General features: G+C 37.7%; 1 protein-coding gene across 1 annotated transcript; it reads right to left on the bottom strand.

The window, feature by feature from the left end:
- Window positions 1-14,836: 14,836 nt before the first annotated feature.
- Window positions 14,837-18,301, bottom strand: LOC142736225 (uncharacterized). Its single transcript, XM_075849631.1, has 2 exons — window positions 17,322-18,301; window positions 14,837-14,917 (listed from the first exon to the last, which is right to left on the bottom strand). Coding segments are annotated over exons 1-2 (855 nt in total). The 5' UTR covers window positions 18,176-18,301; the 3' UTR covers window positions 14,837-14,916.
- Between the last annotated feature and the right edge of the window lie 1,478 nt (window positions 18,302-19,779).

The following is a 19,779-nucleotide window of genomic DNA, read 5'->3' as shown; positions in this document are numbered from 1 at the left end:
TGTTTAATTACTTTTTAATTTTTCAATTTTTTTTTTCTTTTTTATACAGTTTAAAATGTATTTGACACTATATACAGTTAACTCTAGAATTATTTTCCTCCCTACAGAAGCGGAGCTAAAACAATTATATAAAATAAACAATACATGAATTATTTCAAATGTTCCTCAAAAATGTTAGAAGAAAATGCTTAGGATTTGTAAAACAGACATCATACCTTCAAGAGGGTTGTTTTATTTTAAGAAGAGTGCATTCCTTCAAACACATGAGTCAAAATGATTAGCACCTCTAAAGAATGTTATAAATAAAACCAAAAACATTTGCATCTTTGGGTATAGCAAAAAGCACAGTAAAGTCAAATCTTGAGGGTTTTCGTGTGATGAGGACAGATAGGACAAAAAAAAGGGACTGCATACTATACCAAGAAAAGCACTCGATACTCACTGTCAAATTTGGTGGTGAATCATTGATTGTGAAATACCAGGAGAAGTTATCCCCAAATCTGTCTGTCTCTGCCTGAAGTCTGAAACTTGGGTGTAGTTGCACTTTTCAGCATAATAACCCCAAACACACATCAAAAGCCACACAGATGTGACGATTGGAAAACAACATCAAAGTTTTGCATTGGTCCTCCCAGTCTCCAGATTTGAACCCGGGTGTATTGAAGAAGGTTGTCCACAAGTGACAACTCAAGAATACCAAGGAACTGGAAATGTTCTTCATCAATGGATGGCCCAAGATCCCTCAACAAGTGTTGTCTAACCTAATTATGCATTACAGAAAGCGGTTGAGTGCTGTTATAATGAGAAGGCACCGGGTCCATGTCCAACTAATGCAGTTATGTCAACTATGATAGCATAATAGTCTAATATAATAATGATAGTCCATTTCCATAACTCTTTCATCTGTATATTTATTGTCTCATAAAGTACAGCTTAACCTCTTTTCTCTTGTTCTTGTCAGTCTTCATATTTGTAATTATGCTTTTAAAGTTTATTAAGTGAGTCATTAATATGATGAGCTGTAATATTGTTAGGTTACGAGCAGAATATGCAATATACTTTAAAACAAAGTTCTACATCATTCAGTTTTATGAGAATAGGTCAGACGGGTTATTTTTGTCAGTCTTGCTGGATATTAGGAGTTTTCTTTTTATAGTATAAGTGAGGGGACAATAATTAGAACTTCTGAGGCAAAAAATTGACGTATAAAACTACAGGACTGTAATAATACAATGTTTAAGGGTCACAGTCACATGCGGCAGATTTTGTTGCAGAAACTTCTGTGACTGAAAATTGGTTCCTTTCATCTGAATTGAGTTGTTTCTGCAGCAGGTGCATAATTCCATTCACATGAATGGAACTGAATTTTAGTTCCAGAAATTCCTGCAACAAAATCCGCTGCTTGTGACTGCACCCTGAGGCTTTACATAAAATATTAATTTAAATCCAAGCCAAACCAAACCAAAAATAATTTATTAAACTGTGATGGCCATCGATAAGTTCTACATCACATTTCTCCATATAAGACTATAGAGGTTTAAAATCTGAAATATAGATACTTATTTCAATCTTCATTGTCTTATATTGGCGGAATACAACTCTGTAATAGGAAATATCCCCATCAGCAAATTGCTTATCTTCCACTTCTTCCATCTTTACAATAAATTGGCAAGAAAATGTTTAATGCCTGTTCAATATTCCATACTGATGTGTTAAGGAGCCGTAAAACACATATAATAATGAGGATGGTGATAATAATAATAATAATAATAATAATAATAATACTAATAATAGCAATGGTAATAAGGATGATAGGTGACAGCATATTAATATACGTTTCTAAAACTGAAATAACCTAAATGAACATTAGCGGCCATCTGGTCAATTAGGTGCAGGTCTTTACAGCACATGTTGCTATAAAGAGCAGCTGTTTGGTGATGTGTGCAGCTCTGAAGCCAGTACACTGCTCAAGGTTCTGATATGAATAACACTATGTGCTAGAATAACAAAAAAAATCTGGAGGATTGTTCAAAAGAAAATATTACATATTTGTTCAAGTCTTTGTATGTTTTCAATGTGAGAATATTTTCTGGGTGCATTAATGTTTTGAGGTTCACAGCCTTTATGGTATTACGACATGACAAGAATAAGAAAGTGCTCCTTAATAATCTGCCGTTTCCTGTAGTTCTAATTCATAGGCAGGGCTATTGTAGGAAAAAATACATGAAGGCTCTGTTATCAATCACTTATGACTGCACAGCTCTATCGCTGGATATGTCATCTCCTCCAGCGTATTTCTGTAATATCTACCCTTGCTTAAGACTGGTTAATCACAGGTAACATATTTTCTGACTCGTGTAATGACTATGACTGTCAGAAGTCATATGAGTACACGGTGCCAGTCCCATAGGAGCCTTTTAAAGATAGGAAGCTACAGTTTTCAATATGCAATCCTATGCAGACTATTGCAACTATACAATATTTTTTCAGCTTCGTTCTAAAATGTAAAGTGGTTGACTGGGATTAGAAAAAAAATGGTCGCTTTTTTTCCAAAAGCTTTGCCCCTCTTGATTATGTGTTGTCTCTGGTATTACTATTCAGCCAAATTCACTTGAATATGGATCATACGCAATACTAGACATCCAATGGACCAGAGTAGACCTGTTTCTGGAAAAAAATAAAGATCCTTTTTAAAGATCTAATTCATGACAATCTCTTTAAAACAATGGGTTTGTGTATTAATAAGGTCCATCTTTAAACATTTTATAGTGTACATATAAAATACAGTAAGTCTGGGGGATTAAAAATGTAGCAACTTTATAAAAATGTTGCGTTACCTGAATTAGCTGCATCCACAATTCTGCAGGCTTCAGAGCTGAAATATCCCATCATTCATTGCTTACCCCTTTCAGGACCAGACTAATTTTCATTTTTTTGTTTTTGTTTTTTTCCTCATTGCCTTCAAAAGGTCATATCTTTTTTATTTTTTCATTGACACAGCCATATGAGGGCTTAAATTTGACAGCAGAAGTTGTACTTTCTAATGGTATTTAATATTTAATGCTATTTAATATTTTGTATGATGTACTGGGAAGCTGGAAAAAAATTCAGTATGGGGTGGAATTGGAAAAAAACAGCAGTTTTCTTATGGGTTTCGTTTTTAGTGTTCACTGTATGGTGAAAATGCCATGTTATCTTCATTCTGCGGGTCAGTATGATCACGGTGATACCAAATTTATATAGTTTTTTGTTATGTTTTAGTACCTTTAAAAAAATGTACACTACCGTTCAAAAGTTTGGGGTCACCCAGACAATTTTGTGTTTTCCATGAAAACTCACACTTATATTTATCAAATGAGTTGCAAAATGACTAGAAAATATAGTCAAGACATTGACAAAGTTAGAAATAATTATTTTTATTTGAAATAATAATTTTCTCCTTCAAACTTTGCTTTCGTCAAAGAATGCTCCATTTGCAGCAATTACAGCATTGCAGACCTTTGGCATTCTAGCTGTTAATTTGCTGAGGTAATCGGGAGAAATTTCACCCCATGCTTCCAGAAGCCCCTCCCACAAGTTGGATTGGCTTGATGGGCACTTCTTGCGTACCATACGGTCAAGCTGCTCCCACAACAGCTCTATGGGGTTGAGATCTGGTGACTGTGCTGGCCACTCCATTACAGATAGAATACCAGCTGCCTGCTTCTTCCCTAAATAGTTCTTGCATAATTTGGAGGTGTGCTTTGGGTCATTGTCCTGTTGTAGGATGAAATTGGCTCCAATCAAGCACTGTCCACAGGGTATGGCATGGCGTTGCAAAATGGAGTGATAGCCTTCCTTATTCAAAATCCCTTTTAGGGTATGTTCACACGGCCAAATTTCAGACGTATACGAGGCGTATAATGCCTCGTTTTACGTCTGAAAATAGGGCTGCAATACGTCGGCAAACATCTGCCCATTCATTTGAATGGGTTTGCCGACGTACTGTGCAGACGACCTGTTATTTACGAGTCGTCGTTTGACAGCTGTCAAACGACGACCCGTAAATTTACTGCCTCGGCAAAGAAGTGCAGGGCACTTCTTTGCCACGTAATTTGAGCCGTTCTTCATTGAAATCAATGAAGCACGGCTCAAGGTTTACGAGCGTCTCAGATGCCTCGTAAATTACGAGGAGGAGCTTTTACGTGTGAAACGAGGCAGCTGTTAACAGTCTGTCTTTTCACACGTAACTGCCTCTCAGCGTGTGAACATACCCTTACCTTGTACAAATCTCCCACTTTACCAGCACCAAAGCAACCCCAGACCATCACATTACCTCCACCATGCTTGACAGATGGCGTCAGGCACTCTTCCAGCATCCTTTCAGTTGTTCTGCGTCTCACAAATGTTCTTCTGTGTGATCCAAACACCTCAAACTTTGATTCGTCTGTCCATAACACTTTATTCCAATCTTCCTCTATCCAATGTCTGTGTGCTTTTGCCCATATGAATATTTTCCTTTTATTAGCCAGTCTCAGATATGGCTTTTTCTTTGCGACTCTGCCCTGAAGGCCAGCATCCCGGAGTCGCCTCTTCACTGTAGACGTTGACACTGGCGTTTTGCGGGTACTATTTAATGAAGCTGCCAGTTGAGGACCTGTGAGGCGTCTATTTCTCAAACTAGAGACTCTAATGTACTTGTCTATTTGCTCAGTTGTGCAGCGGGGCCTCCCACTTCTCTTTCTACTCTGGTTAGAGCCTGTGTGTGCTGTCCTCTGAAGGGAGTAGTACACACCGTTGTAGGAAATCTTCAGTTTCTTGGCAATTTCTCGCATGGAATAGCCTTCATTTCTAAGAACAAGAATAGACTGTCGAGTTTCACATGAAAGCTCTCTTTTTCTAGCCATTTTGAGAGTTTAATCAAACCCACAAATGTAATGCTCCAGATTCTCAACTAGCTCAAAGGACGGTCAGTTTTATAGCTCCTCTAAACAGCAAAACTATTTACAGCGGTGCTAACATAATTGCACAAGGGTTTTCAAGTGTTTTCTAATCATCCATTAGCCTTCTAACACAGTTAGCAAACACAATGTACCATTAGAACACTGGAGTGATGGTTGCTGGAAATGGGCCTCTATACACCGATGTAGATATTGCATTAAAAACCAGACGTTTGCAGCTAGAATAGTCATTTAGCACATTAACAATGTATAGAGTGTATTTCTGATTAATTTAATGTTATCTTCATTGAAAAAAACTGTGCTTTTCTTTAAAAAATAAGGAAATTTCTAAGTGACCCTAAGCTTTTGAACGGTAGTGTAAATTTTTGAAAGAAACCAAAAAAATGTTGCACCCCCATAACTTTTTTTATATTTTTGTGTACAGAGCTGTGTAAGGTGCCCTTTTGTATGTGGAAAGATGTTGTTTTTATTAATACCATTTGGGGGAATCTCGGGCATTTCAATCACTTTTTATAAAAAAAATTGTGGCAGTTGAAGTGCCAAAAAAACCTGGGTTTCGGCCATTTTGACCTTTTTCACGTTACGGCGTTCACCATATTGGATAAAAAAAATTACATTTTTACAGGTCGTGCATTTTCAGACGCGGGGATACCTAATGTATTTATGTTTATTTATGTTTATTTATTTTTATATGTGATCTAGGGAAAGGTCGGTGATTTGAATTTTTATATTTTAAAAATATATATATTTTTTTACATTTATTTTAACTTTTATTTAGCCCTCCTAGGTGGCTTGAACCTGTGATCATTAGATCGCTTATGCCGTAGAATGCAATATCAGGCAGGTGTCGATAGCAATTTTCCTCTAGCAGGGCTGGGAGCGTTCAGAAGGCTCCCAGCTGCTAGAGGAGTACACCGGCTCCTGCAATCTCGCCGCGCGGGAGCCGTTGACCGGCTCTGAACTGAAAGGGACCGTAAAAATCCTTCAGATGCCGGTTGTCACATCTGACAGTGTAATCTGAGGGGTTAAATGCTTACAGTCAGAAATGTTTTGGATCGCAAGCATTGCCGCTGGGTCCCTGCTGTGCAGCACAGCAGAGACCCGGCGGCTATGGCGCCCGCTCTGCCTGTGAGCGGGCGCCATATTTAAATATGTTTCACGATGTGAATCAACAGATTAGTGACGTGAAAGGGTTACTCAATGTCTGCATAAAGCTTGCTTTGGTGATTGTATTTGAAGTGTAGTGTTTATTTCAAGCCTTATACATTTATGTGATATGCGTAAAATAAACTGTTCTGCGGCATTATAGGAGGACAGCTAAGCTGTAAGTAATAAGAAACAGCCTATAAAATGGGTAGCTCATAGAGGAGCTCGATTTTTTTGCATTATACTGTATTTATTAAAATCTTTTAAATCAATTGGAATTCAGCACGTTAACATTTTGTGGCTTTATCTGTATTGCTGAATAAATGAAAAAGAAAAAAAAGAAAATATATATATATATATATATATATATATATATATATATCTCAAAAAGAAATTCTGCAGCACGCCACTTTCTCTTGAGAAAGTCCTTAGGCTGGACAGAAACGTCGCATCTCTGAATTGATTGAATAAATCACTTTATTTTTGCTTATATTGGAGTGCTACAGAACTTCTTCTTGATATACTATATGGTGCTTGATCGGCATTACCTGCTGTGCATCCGTTACTATAGAGGGATTTGCTATAGAGTGCTGCTGCTTTCTACCGTTATGCAAATCGAGGAAGAAGCCTTATTTTCAGGATGAATCGCAGCTACTGTCTGCATTGCCTCAGGTACCCTTTATGGACTATAGACTTTGTACTGTACCTGTTTGGCCAGCTGCTATCCCGCCATATGGTACGGCCCAGTGGGTCCACACCCTGCGCCGTGACAACTAACAACTTGTTACATTGACTTGGTGGTGGAACCAGTGGTATGGCCATTTCTCCAAAGTGCCCCAGAAGCCTATTTTCAACAGGACAACACCAGGCTGCATATTGCTTTTGTTAGGCCGGATTTACACGAGCATGTGCGTTTTACACACGCAAAAAACACTGCGTTTTGCGTGCGCAAAAGGCACTTAACAGCTCTGTGTGTCAGCCCCGTATGATGCGCGGCTGCGTGATTTTCGCGTAGCCTCTATCATTATGACACTCCGTTTGGATGTTTGTAAACAGAAAAGCACGTGGTGCTTTTCTGTTTACAGTCATAGTTTGACAGCTGTTGCGCAAATCACGTTCATCCCACGGAAGTGTTTCCGTGTGGCATGCGTGATTTTCATGCGCCCATTGACTTCAATGGGTGCGTGATGCGCGAACAATGCACAAATATAGGACATGTCGTGAGTTTTACGCAACGGACTCACGTTTCGCAAAAATCACGGACTGTCTGCACTGCCCCATAGACTAACATAGGTCCGTATGACACGCGTGAAAATCACGCGCGTTGCACGGATGTATTACACGTTCGTCTAAACAAGCCCTAACTGTGAGCAGCCTGCGTGGCCTAAACGTGCTACCATGGCCTGAATGACTGGACAGATCTAATACATTGCACTACGTAAGTAGTGCAATGTATTAGAAAAAAAATATGACAGTTGGACCTCCAAGTCCCCCAATGGGACTTAAGTAAAATGTAAAAAAAAGAAAAAAAAGTTGTCAAAAATATAATAAAAGTTTTAAGTAATAAAATATAACACAATCGAGCTTTTTCCCTTATCAAGTCCTTTATTATTGAAACAAATGAATAAACCATACATATTTGGTATTGCCACGACCGTAACAGCCGAAACGATAAAAATATTATGTTATTTATTCCACGCGGTGAACGGCGTAAAAAAATCGTCAAAAATAATGCCCGAATTTCTGTTTTTTGGTCACTTTGCACTACAAAAATTGAAATAAAAAGTGATCAAAAAGTTGCATGTAGCCAGAAATGGTGCCTATAAAAACTATAGCTCGTCTCGCAACAAACAAGCCCTCATACAGCTCCGTCGACGAAAAAATAAAAAAGTTATGGTTCTCACAACATGGCGACAGAAAAAATACATTCATTTTACAAAAGTAATTTTATCGTGCAAAAAGTTGTAAAACATAAAAAAGTGCTATAAATTAGGTATCGCCGGAATCTTATTGACTTGCAGAATAAAGTTAACATGTAATTTATAACGCATTGTGAACGCTGTATAAAAAAAAACCCTAAAAAAACTATGGCAGAATTGCTGTTTTTTGGTCACCTTGCCTCTCAAAAAATAGGATAAAAAGTGATCAATAAGTCGCATGTACCCCAAAATAGTAGCAATAATAACTACAGCTCGTCCCGCAAAAAAACAGCCCTCATACCACTACGTCTATGAAAAAATAAAATTAGTTAAGGCTTCCATAAGTCAGGAAATAAAAAATATGCAGTTGTGCAGATCAGAGGGGAACATTTTGTCTGTTTCAATAGGCGATTTATCGGGGCCCTAAAATTAGGGAACCACAAAGGGGGGGCCCAAACATATCTGCTAGAAGTGAGGGTGCCCGTATTATACCAGGACAATACTTTCTAGCAAAATTCCCCAAACTGCAAAGGTGCGGAGTGTGGACCAAAAGGGGGATAAGTAAAGACACCGTTTATCAGTGCGACACCGGCCTGTGCAGAAATGATTGCTTCACAGCGTAACACACATATATGGATTATTTAATTGTTTACCCCATTATTATACCCCCTGACTATGCCCCTGATGTACTCTGCTCGGCTTACAAGTGCCCCCACATTATAATCGGAAACACCAGTAATACTCAAACAAAACTACTACCAAGCAAAATCTACGCTTCAAAAGCCAAATGGCGCTCCCACCCATCTGAGCCCTACAGTGTGCCCAAATAGCAGTTTACTTCCAAATATATGGCACCGCCATACGCGGGAGAACCTTTTAACAATTTTTGGGGTGTGTCTACAGTGGCATAAGCTGGGCACGACATACTTGCCACTGAATTGGCAATTCTGGGGAAAAATTTAAATTTTTACTTTGCACCATACGCAGCGCATTTATTTATGGAAAATACCTGTGGGGTGAAAATGCTCAGTATACCCCTTAATAAATGCCTTGAGGGGTGTAGATTCTAAAATGGGGTCACTTCTGGGGGGTTTCTTTTATTATTTCCCATCTGAGCCTCTGCATTTGTGAACCAATTCTGTGTAAATCGCCAAATTAGGCCTCAATTTCGCATGGTACTCTCTCAATCCTGAGCCCTGTCAAATGTCCAGGCAAAAGATTAGGGCCCCATGTAGGGTGATTCTAAAACCGGGAAACACAGCATAATAATTAGAGAGCTGTCTTGTTATGGTGGCACAAGCTCGGCACCACATATTGGCATATCTATTCAAAAATCCTATTTTTACTCTTCAATATAGAGTGCACACTAATTTATGCAAAACACCTGCAGGGTTAACATGCTCATTTACACACCTAGGTGAATACCTTGAGGGGTGTAGTTTCCAAAATGGGGGTCAATTTGGGAGGGTTTCCACTGTTTTTGTCCCACAGGGGTTTTGCAAATGCGACATAGCGACCAGAAACCAATCCAGCAAAATCGGTACTCCGAAAGCTAAATTGCGCTCCTTCCCTTCTGAGCCCTGCTGTGTGCCCAAAAATGAGTTTATAACCACATATGGGGTATTGCTGTACTCGGGAGAATTTGCTTAACAAATGTTAGGGTTCTTTTTATGCTTTATGTTTTGAGAAAATGAAAAATTTTGCGCTAAATCTACGTCTTATTGGAAAAAAATGAAATTTTTGATTTTCACTGCCCAATTCAAATAAAATCTATGAAACAGCTGTGGTGTCAAAATGCTTTCTACACCTCTAGATTAAATCCTGAAGGGGTTTAGTATCACAAATGGAGTAACTTTTGGGTAGTTTCCACTGTACTGGTACCTTAGGGGGTTTGCAAAAGCGACATGGTGTCAAGAAACCAATCCAGCAAAATCTGTGCTCCAAAAGCCAAATGCCACTCCTTCTATTCTGTTCCTTGTCGTGTGCCCAAACAGCAGTTTATGACAACATATTGGGTGTTGCTGTACTCTGGATAAGTTGCTTTTCAAATGTTGGGGTTCTTTTATTCCTTTATTTGTTGACAAAATGAAAAATTTTGACCTAAAGCTACATCTTATTGAAGAAAAAGGATTGTTTTTATTTTCACTGCCCAATTCTAATAAATTCTTTGAAACACCTGTGGGGTCAAAATGATCACTACACCCGTAGATGAATTCTTCAAGGGGTGTATTTTTTAAAATGGGGTCACTTATTTGGCGGTTTCATTTTTTTGTCCCCTCGGGAGCTCAGCAAATGCGACCTGGCCTCCGCAAACCATTCCTGCCAAATTTGAGCTCCAAAAGGCAAATGGCGCTCTTTCCCTTCTAAGCCGTGCCGTGTGTCCAAACAGCCGTTTATTACCACATATGGGGTACTGTTTTACTCGGGAGAAATTGCTTTACAAATTTTGCAATGATTTTTCTCCTTTAGTCCTTGTGGAAATTAGAAAAAATGAGCTAAACCTACATTTTCTTTGAAAGAATGTAGATTTAAATTTTCACGGCCTACTTCCAATAATTTCTGCAAAAAACCTGCGGTGTCAAAATGCTCACTATACCCATGGATAATTTCCTCAAGGGGTGCAGTTTCCAAAATGGGGCCACTTGTGGGGGTTTCTACTGTTTTGGTTCCTCAGGTGCTTTGCAAATACGACATGGCCTCCGAAAACCATTCCTGCTAAATTTGAGCTCCAAAAGCCAAATAGCGCTCTTTCCCTTCCAAGCGCTGCTGTGTGTCCAAACAGCCGTTTATGACCACATGTGGGGTACTGTTATACTCGGGAGAACTTGCTCTACTAATGTTATGGTGGTTTTTCTCCTTTCATTTTTTTGGAAATTAAAAAAAATTAGCTAAACCTACATTTTATTTGAAAGAATGTAAATTTTCATTTTCACAGCCTACATCCAAAAAATGTCTGCAAAAAAACTGTCTGGTTACTATACCAGACAAAATGCTTACTATACCCCTAAATAAATTCCTCAACAGGTTTAGTTTTCCAAATGGGATCACTTTTGGGGGGTTTCCACTGTTTTGGTACCACAACAGCTCTTCAAAGCTGACATGGAGCCTAAAATATATTCTAGTAAAAAGGAAACCCCAAAATCCTCTAGGTGCTCCTTTAATTCTGAGGCCTGTGTTTCAGTCCATAAGCACACTAGAGCCACTTGTGGGATATATTTCCTAAAACTTCAGAACCTGGGCAATAAATATTGAGTTGTGTTTCTCTGGTAAAGCTTTGTGTTACAAAAAAATGGATTAAAAATGAATTTCTGCAACAACAAAAAATGAAATTTGTAAATTTCACCTCGAATTTGGTTTAATTCCTGTGAAACGTATAAAGGGTTAAGAAACTTTATAAATGCTGTTTTGAATACTTTGAGGGGTGGAGTTTTTAAAATGGGGTGACTTTTTGGAGGTTTCTAATATATAAGGCACTCAAAGCCACTTCACAACTGAACTGGCCCCTGTAAAAATAGCCTTTTGAAATTTTCTTGAAAATGTGAGAAATTGCTGCTAAAGTTCTAAGCCTTGTAATGTCATAGAAAAATAAAAGGATGTTCAAAAACGATGTCAATATAATGTAGACATATGGGGGATGTTAATTAGTGACTACTTTGTGTGGTATAACTGCCTGTCTTACAAGCAGATACATTTAAATTTAGAAAAATGCAAATTTTTGCAATTTTTTGCTACATTTTGGCGTTTTTCCACATTTAAATACTGTATGTATCGAGCAAATTTTGCCAGTAACATATAGTCCAATGTGTCACAAGAAAACAGTCTCAGAATCTCTTGGATAGGTTAAAGCATTCCAAAGTTATTACAACATAAAGTGATACATGTCAGATTTGAAAAATGAGGCTCTGTCAGGAAGGTCAAAAGTGGCTAAAGAGGGAAGGGGTTAATGCCCAAGTGCATTCAGCATAGCATAACATTCCTCAGACAATCATTAATAATCTTATTTATAGCATGCCAAGGTGTGTAAGTGTGTGGGTATTTCTGCACGTGGCGCTCATACATGATACTGAATATATCAAGATGTTTGGAATATTGTGTTTTCTATTTTTGTATCATTTGCATATCATTAACATCCTGCGAATTCCACTCGATTTCCACAATTCCAAAACTGGTGTTGCAATTTCAGTGTTGAAAAGTCCTGGCCAAAAGTTTTGTGGTAAAGTTGGCTGCTTAAGTTTTTATAGTGACTATTTGCAGTAACTCTAGATTCTATGAAAAGTGATCAGATGAATTGCAATTATTTGCATAGTCATTCCTTGCCATGAAAATTAACTTAATCACAAATACCCCATTTCCACTGCATTTCAGCCCTGCCACAAAAGAACCTGCTAGCATAATTTCAGTGATCTTCTCCTTAGCTCAGGAGAAAGTGTTAATGGGGACAAGGCAGCTGATATCACTCTGTCATGCTGATAGAATTATAAGAGCAGACTGGTTGCTTTAAAAGGGGGATGGTGCCTGAAATCATTGTCTTCTTCTGTTAACTATAGTTACCTCCAAGGAAACAAATGCATTCATCATTGCTTTGCATCATAAGGGCTTTACAGGCAAGGTCATTGCTGCTTAAAAGATTGCCCCTAAATCAACCATTTATCGAATCATCAAGAACTTCAAGGAGAGAGGCTCAATTGCTGTGATGAATGCTTCAGAGCGCCCAAGAAACTCCAGCAAGTGCCAGGACCATCTCCTAAAGAGGATTCAACTACGGGATCAGTTCAAAACCAGTGCAAAGCTTGCTCCGAAATGTCAGCAGGCAGGTATCAGTGCATCTGCACGCAAGGCGAAGGCTTTTGGAGGCTGGCATGTTGTTAAGAAGGACCGCAGAGATGCCACTTCTCTCCAAAAAAAAACATCAAGGACAGACTAACATTCTGCTGGAAGTAAAGGGATTGGACTGCAGAGGACTGGGGTAAAAATATTTTCTCTGATGAAGCCCCCTTCAGACTGTTTGGGACATCATCCAAGGGAGATCGCTCACTCACAATTTTTCCTAAGAACACTTCCATGAATAAAGAATGGTATCTAAACATCCTCCAAGAGCAAATTTTCCCAACGATCTTGGAGCAATTTGGTGATGTACCATGTCACAAGGCAAAAGTGATAACTATGTGGCTCAGTGAACAAACCATTGAAATTTTGGGTCCATGGACAGGAAATTCCCCAGATCTCAATCCCATTGAGAACCTGTGGTCAACCCTGAAAAAGCGGGTGAACAAACAAAAACACAGGAATCGTGATAAAGTCTGACTAGGCAAGAATGTGCCATCAGTTAGGATTTGGCCCAGAAGCTGATATCCAGCACGCCAGGACGAATTGCAGAAGTCTTAAAAAAGAAGGGTCAACACTTTAAACATTGAGTCTCTGCATAAACTTGATGTATTTGTCAATAAAAGTTTAAAAACGTATGAAATTATTCTAATTGTACTTCAGTATACTGTAGAAACATCTGACTAAAAGATCTAAAAACACTAACAATGTGTCGGTTTCAAAACTTTTGGCCAGGACTGTATATATCACCCAGGGCAGAATGAGAGGGGTACAAGATCAAAAATGGAGGCAGTCACTAACCCAATATATATATGTATATATACTGTATATATACTTGTATACATATATATATATATAGCACACAAGAAGACAGCAGCACTCACTAATGAATAATCGACCAGGTGCCCAGCAAAACGTCCCGATCCTAGGACGTATAATAATATATAGCAGAAGAAAATTTGCAGCACTCCAACATGAAAAAAATGGTGGTTTATTCAATCCAAACTAACAGCAACGTTTCAATCCTACAATAGGATCTTTATCAAGCCTAGTGACACATCTACTCAGCAAGTTTATATATGTTTGAGACTCTTTTACATAATTAGTCTCATTATAAAACAATCAAATACAAAGTGTATGAAAACAAACATCATATATTGTGTACGGTATCATCATAAACATAGACATGATACAGAAAATACAGAAGTGTGTATGTGACATCGTGAATAACAATACATAATAACAAAAACATTAAAAACAACTGATTACATTATAATCATTTATGCAGCAGTGGTGTAAAATCCATTGGCATATCCTCACTCACCAATCAGAACTTCAGACTCAACTACTCCATTCAAGTGTGTTGCAGCACTCTGCTGCATCCCTCGTGGTAATTGAAACTTGACACATCAGTGTAATCCCCCGAGGCGGAAGTAAATCATCACTCCACAGCAGAGAGCATAGATCGCATCCATATGATGTAATGCGTGTCAATGCGTTCCACTGAGTCGCCCCATGTATCATAGCATCGTAAGTTGCTAAGCAACTACTGTAACATTACTATAAACATCCATTGACACGGCTATGTCAGTCAAAAAGTCATGAATGTAAAAAATACAGATATATTAGTAAATGCTCCCTATAGTAAGTGATGGAGATATTAGGAATATCTAAAAGTAGCTTTATATCGGCTTTTAAAGATGATCCACACGTGGGTTCAATGACCTCTGTATACAACCAAGTACTCAGAACGATCTTGTTCCCAGAGTTATGGGACCACATAGACACGTCTTCACGTGTCCAGGATGTCACATTATCCTCATACGTGTAACGGACCCATATTATCACACTAGTGATATGATATATCATAAGACAAAAGAATGCATGAGAATCCCTCTCGCTTTTAATATCTCTCTATCACTTAGAAACCTAATAGGAGACTAGAAACAATTCAACAAATAATAAACATATTTTATTGATGCAATAAGACTTGATGTATTGAACATAGCCCCGTCAAATATCATAGTACAATAACATTGAAAAATAATTAAAGAAGTTCCGAAGTTCTGTTGGGAGTGGTATTCCAATCTAAAAAAATACAAAACATAATTGTTTTTAGTATTTATAAGACATTGACAGTAAATATGAGATATAGATATTGATATTAATGTGTCAACAATCATCATACTGAAGAGAACATCAAGAGAACACAAGGGAACGGAGCTCATAAGGCTATTCTATCTACAACAAATTCTACATTAAGTCCACAAGGTTTTAAGGTGTTCAGTAAAAATATCCATCTTAATTCTTTTTTGTGTAAAACCAGATGGCGATCACCGCCAAATTGTAATGGAGGAACATGGTCCAGAATCATAAATGTTAGATCCCTTTCATTGTGACCATGTTCCGAAAAATGTTTAGCTACAGGTAAATCAAGTTTCTTTTTACGTATAGAGAAACGGTGATTGTTTAGACGAGTTTTAAAGGAACAGGTGGTTTCACCCACATAAAGGAGGCCACAGGGACACCATAGCACATATATGACCCACTCTGAGTCACAGGTGAAATTGTGTTTAATTTTAAACTGTTGTCCAGTCAACGGATGTCTAAAAAATTCCCCTTTGCACATCAAAGCACAATTAACACATCTGTAACATGGAATATTGCCAGGTTTTAGTGGTTTAAAAATAGGTTGTGTCGTTTTCTTATGCTCTGGCATTCTGGTTTTCACCAGTCTATCTCGAAGATTTTGTGGGCGTCTATAGGACATAAGTGGATCATTATTCAATACATCAATGTGTCCAAAACTATTGCTGATAATTGGCCAATGTCTATTCATAATTTTGGAAATGTCTCCACTTCTATCATTATAAGTAGAGATAAATGGAATACGTTTCCGTTTTCCATGCGCTGACGGTTTTTTAGACTGTAATAAACTGTCCCTCGCTACATTATCAATCTTCTTTCTATGTGTCCACAGTAATGTTTTGGGGTAACCTCTTTGTAAAAAGTTACTAACCATAGTGTCTAAAGATATATCAAGATCCTCCTGTCTGTCGGTATTGCGTTTGGCCCTAATCATTTGGCTGTACGGCAAGGACCTTACCATACTTCTCGGATGGCAACTATCAAATCGTAGCAGAGTGTTCCTATCGGTCTCTTTCGTGTACATTTTAGTTCTAATTATATTATTCACAATAGATACAGTAACATCCAAGAATTGGATATTATCCATAGAATGTATCATCGTAAATTGAATATCATCATCTATTGAATTAAGAAACCTATGAAAATCAATTAATGTAGTGACAGTGTCAGTCCAAATGAGGAAGATGTCATCTATGTATCGCCACCACTTCAAAACATGTGAGAAGTGGTGGGATACATAGACCGACACCTCCTCAATGTTGTCCATGAAAATGTTGGCGTACGTGGGAGCCATGTTAGACCCCATGGCCGTTCCTTTCAACTGAATATAATAACTCTCTTTGAATATGAAATAGTTAGATGTCAAAATAAGTTCCACTAATGAAATAATAAACTCACAAGTAGCATTGTCATAGTCAGAAGTCAATAATTTACGTCGTACAGCATCAAGACCCTTGTTGTGATCAATCGAGGTATAAAGAGATGTGACATCAAAGGAGACCAAAATGGACCCCTCTGGTAGTTTTATAGATTTTAATTTTTGTAGAAAATCAGTGGTGTCTCTAATATAAGATTTGGAGTTAATAGCAAAATTTCTCAGCACTTTGTCCACAAAGATAGAGATGTTACTTATTAATGAGCCCCGGCCAGATACAATAGGGCGACCTGGTGGGTTCATTAAATCTTTGTGGATTTTTGGTAATATATATAAGCAAGGAGTAACAGGAAATTCAACAGTGAGAAATTTATGTAGCATTTGATCAATTATATCTTCATCTAGAGCTGTTTTAATAAGTGAAGTAATTCTTTTTGAAATATCCTGTCTAGGATCATTTTTTAGTACTCTATATACATTGGTATCTGCTAGTTGTCTGTAACATTCTCTCAAGTACATATCTGAATCCATAACCACGATTGCTCCACCCTTATCAGCAGGTTTTATAGTGAGATCATGGTTATGGATCAACTCATCTAATGCCACCATATCAAGAGTAGTCATATTAGGCTGTTTAAAGCTCAATTCACACGTTTGAGACCTAAGTAAAGCAATATCTTTCTGTACTAGTTCTCTAAAGGTTTCTATCGCATGTGATGCTATAGGAGGTTGGAACACACTCTTATTGAATAACCCCAGTTTTTTAAGTGATAGTATCGGAAGGGTATCCTGTATTACTGTATTAACTGGTTGTGTTTCAAACCAGACCTTCAATTTAATAGATCTGACAAAACTGTAAATATCCAACTCTAATTGAAACCAATCAATATGCTGATTAGGGCAAAATGACAACCCTTTTGATAATAATTGTAATTGTATATGAGACAATTGATGTTGAGAGATATTTACCACTGTGGTTTGGGCAGAGTCCTCTTGGTGCTGTCCTGCACCGGTTTCTGCCCTTTCTGATGAGTAGATTTTTGAAAACGGGTTCTTCCTTCCTCTGCTTCTCCTACGACCTGCTCGTCTGGTTTTCTTCTTTTTGATTTGTCTAGTGGGCTGGAATCTAAAAAATCTTCATTATTACTTGGAGGATATTTCTTAGTATGGAATTGATTACGGGAATCGCTTTTATTGAAAGCCGGTTCATTGCTTCTTTTGTTGTCACGTCTAAAGGCTCCATCAGCATAATTGAGAGAATTGTCCCAAGTGTAAACACGTCCCATAGAATAATCTGTTTGATCACGGAACCATTTCTTCTTTTTGGTTTCTTCTATATCCATCCTCACTTTATTGAGCGTCATACGTAATTTCTCCATGTGTACATTAAAATCATCAGTTTGCACCAACGTTTTGAGTGTGTTCTCCAAATCTTGTACTTTCACCCTTAAAGATCTCAGATCTCTCTGCAAAAAATCCATATTAAGTAATATGGTTTCCAAGGCATATTTGCTTGCGAGTTGCTCATTTTTATTCCTGAACTCTTCGTGTTGCATATGCATCGTTGGTTTAAGTAAAATTCTCATCCCCCGTGGGATCATGTTGTTTCTATAGTATTGTCCCAATGTGAGTAGATGTAATTCAACATTAATCAGACGTCGTGACTCAAATTCCAGATTTCTCTTGATGTCAGTAATAGAAGGAACACTTAAAAATGACACATCACCCTCCGCTCCACTCAGGATTCTTTCAATGTCCTCTTCAGTAAAAACAGCAGCAGTATTGGATGAAACATTCCCAGCAGGTATATTGACCTGCTCCATGTTAAACGAGTAAATGATGGTTGAAAAAACGTGGTGCAAGCTAATGGAATCCAGATATAGCACACAAGAAGACAGCAGCACTCACTAATGAATAATCGACCAGGTGCCCAGCAAAACGTCCCGATCCTAGGACGTATAATAATATATAGCAGAAGAAAATTTGCAGCACTCCAACATGAAAAAAATGGTGGTTTATTCAATCCAAACTAACAGCAACGTTTCAATCCTACAATAGGATCTTTATCAAGCCTAGTGACACATCTACTCAGCAAGTTTATATATGTTTGAGACTCTTTTACATAATTAGTCTCATTATAAAACAATCAAATACAAAGTGTATGAAAACAAACATCATATATTGTGTACGGTATCATCATAAACATAGACATGATACAGAAAATACAGAAGTGTGTATGTGACATCGTGAATAACAATACATAATAACAAAAACATTAAAAACAACTGATTACATTATAATCATTTATGCAGCAGTGGTGTAAAATCCATTGGCATATCCTCACTCACCAATCAGAACTTCAGACTCAACTACTCCATTCAAGTGTGTTGCAGCACTCTGCTGCATCCCTCGTGGTAATTGAAACTTGACACATCAGTGTAATCCCCCGAGGCGGAAGTAAATCATCACTCCACAGCAGAGAGCATAGATCGCATCCATATGATGTAATGCGTGTCAATGCGTTCCACTGAGTCGCCCCATGTATCATAGCATCGTAAGTTGCTAAGCAACTACTGTAACATTACTATAAACATCCATTGACACGGCTATGTCAGTCAAAAAGTCATGAATGTAAAAAATACAGATATATTAGTAAATGCTCCCTATAGTAAGTGATGGAGATATTAGGAATATCTAAAAGTAGCTTTATATCGGCTTTTAAAGATGATCCACACGTGGGTTCAATGACCTCTGTATACAACCAAGTACTCAGAACGATCTTGTTCCCAGAGTTATGGGACCACATAGACACGTCTTCACGTGTCCAGGATGTCACATTATCCTCATACGTGTAACGGACCCATATTATCACACTAGTGATATGATATATCATAAGACAAAAGAATGCATGAGAATCCCTCTCGCTTTTAATATCTCTCTATCACTTAGAAACCTAATAGGAGACTAGAAACAATTCAACAAATAATAAATATATTTTATTGATGCAATAAGACTTGATGTATTGAACATAGCCCCGTCAAATATCATAGTACAATAACATTGAAAAATAATTAAAGAAGTTCCGAAGTTCTGTTGGGAGTGGTATTCCAATCTAAAAAAATACAAAACATAATTGTTTTTAGTATTTATAAGACATTGACAGTAAATATGAGATATAGATATTGATATTAATGTGTCAACAATCATCATACTGAAGAGAACATCAAGAGAACACAAGGGAACGGAGCTCATAAGGCTATTCTATCTACAACAAATTCTACATTAAGTCCACAAGGTTTTAAGGTGTTCAGTAAAAATATCCATCTTAATTCTTTTTTGTGTAAAACCAGATGGCGATCACCGCCAAATTGTAATGGAGGAACATGGTCCAGAATCATAAATGTTAGATCCCTTTCATTTGTTGTAG

Source organism: Rhinoderma darwinii, chromosome 1 (assembly GCF_050947455.1).
Source record: "Rhinoderma darwinii isolate aRhiDar2 chromosome 1, aRhiDar2.hap1, whole genome shotgun sequence".
Taxonomy (NCBI): Eukaryota; Metazoa; Chordata; class Amphibia; order Anura; family Rhinodermatidae; genus Rhinoderma; species Rhinoderma darwinii.
The sequence above is the reverse complement of the archived record's forward strand: the minus strand, read 5'-3'. Positions and strand labels throughout refer to the sequence as shown.

Excerpts from the sequence above, each read along its gene's own strand:
- LOC142736225 (XM_075849631.1), bottom strand. The coding sequence starts at position 18,175 with ATGGAGCAGGTCAATATACCTGCTGGGAATGTTTCATCCAATACTGCT.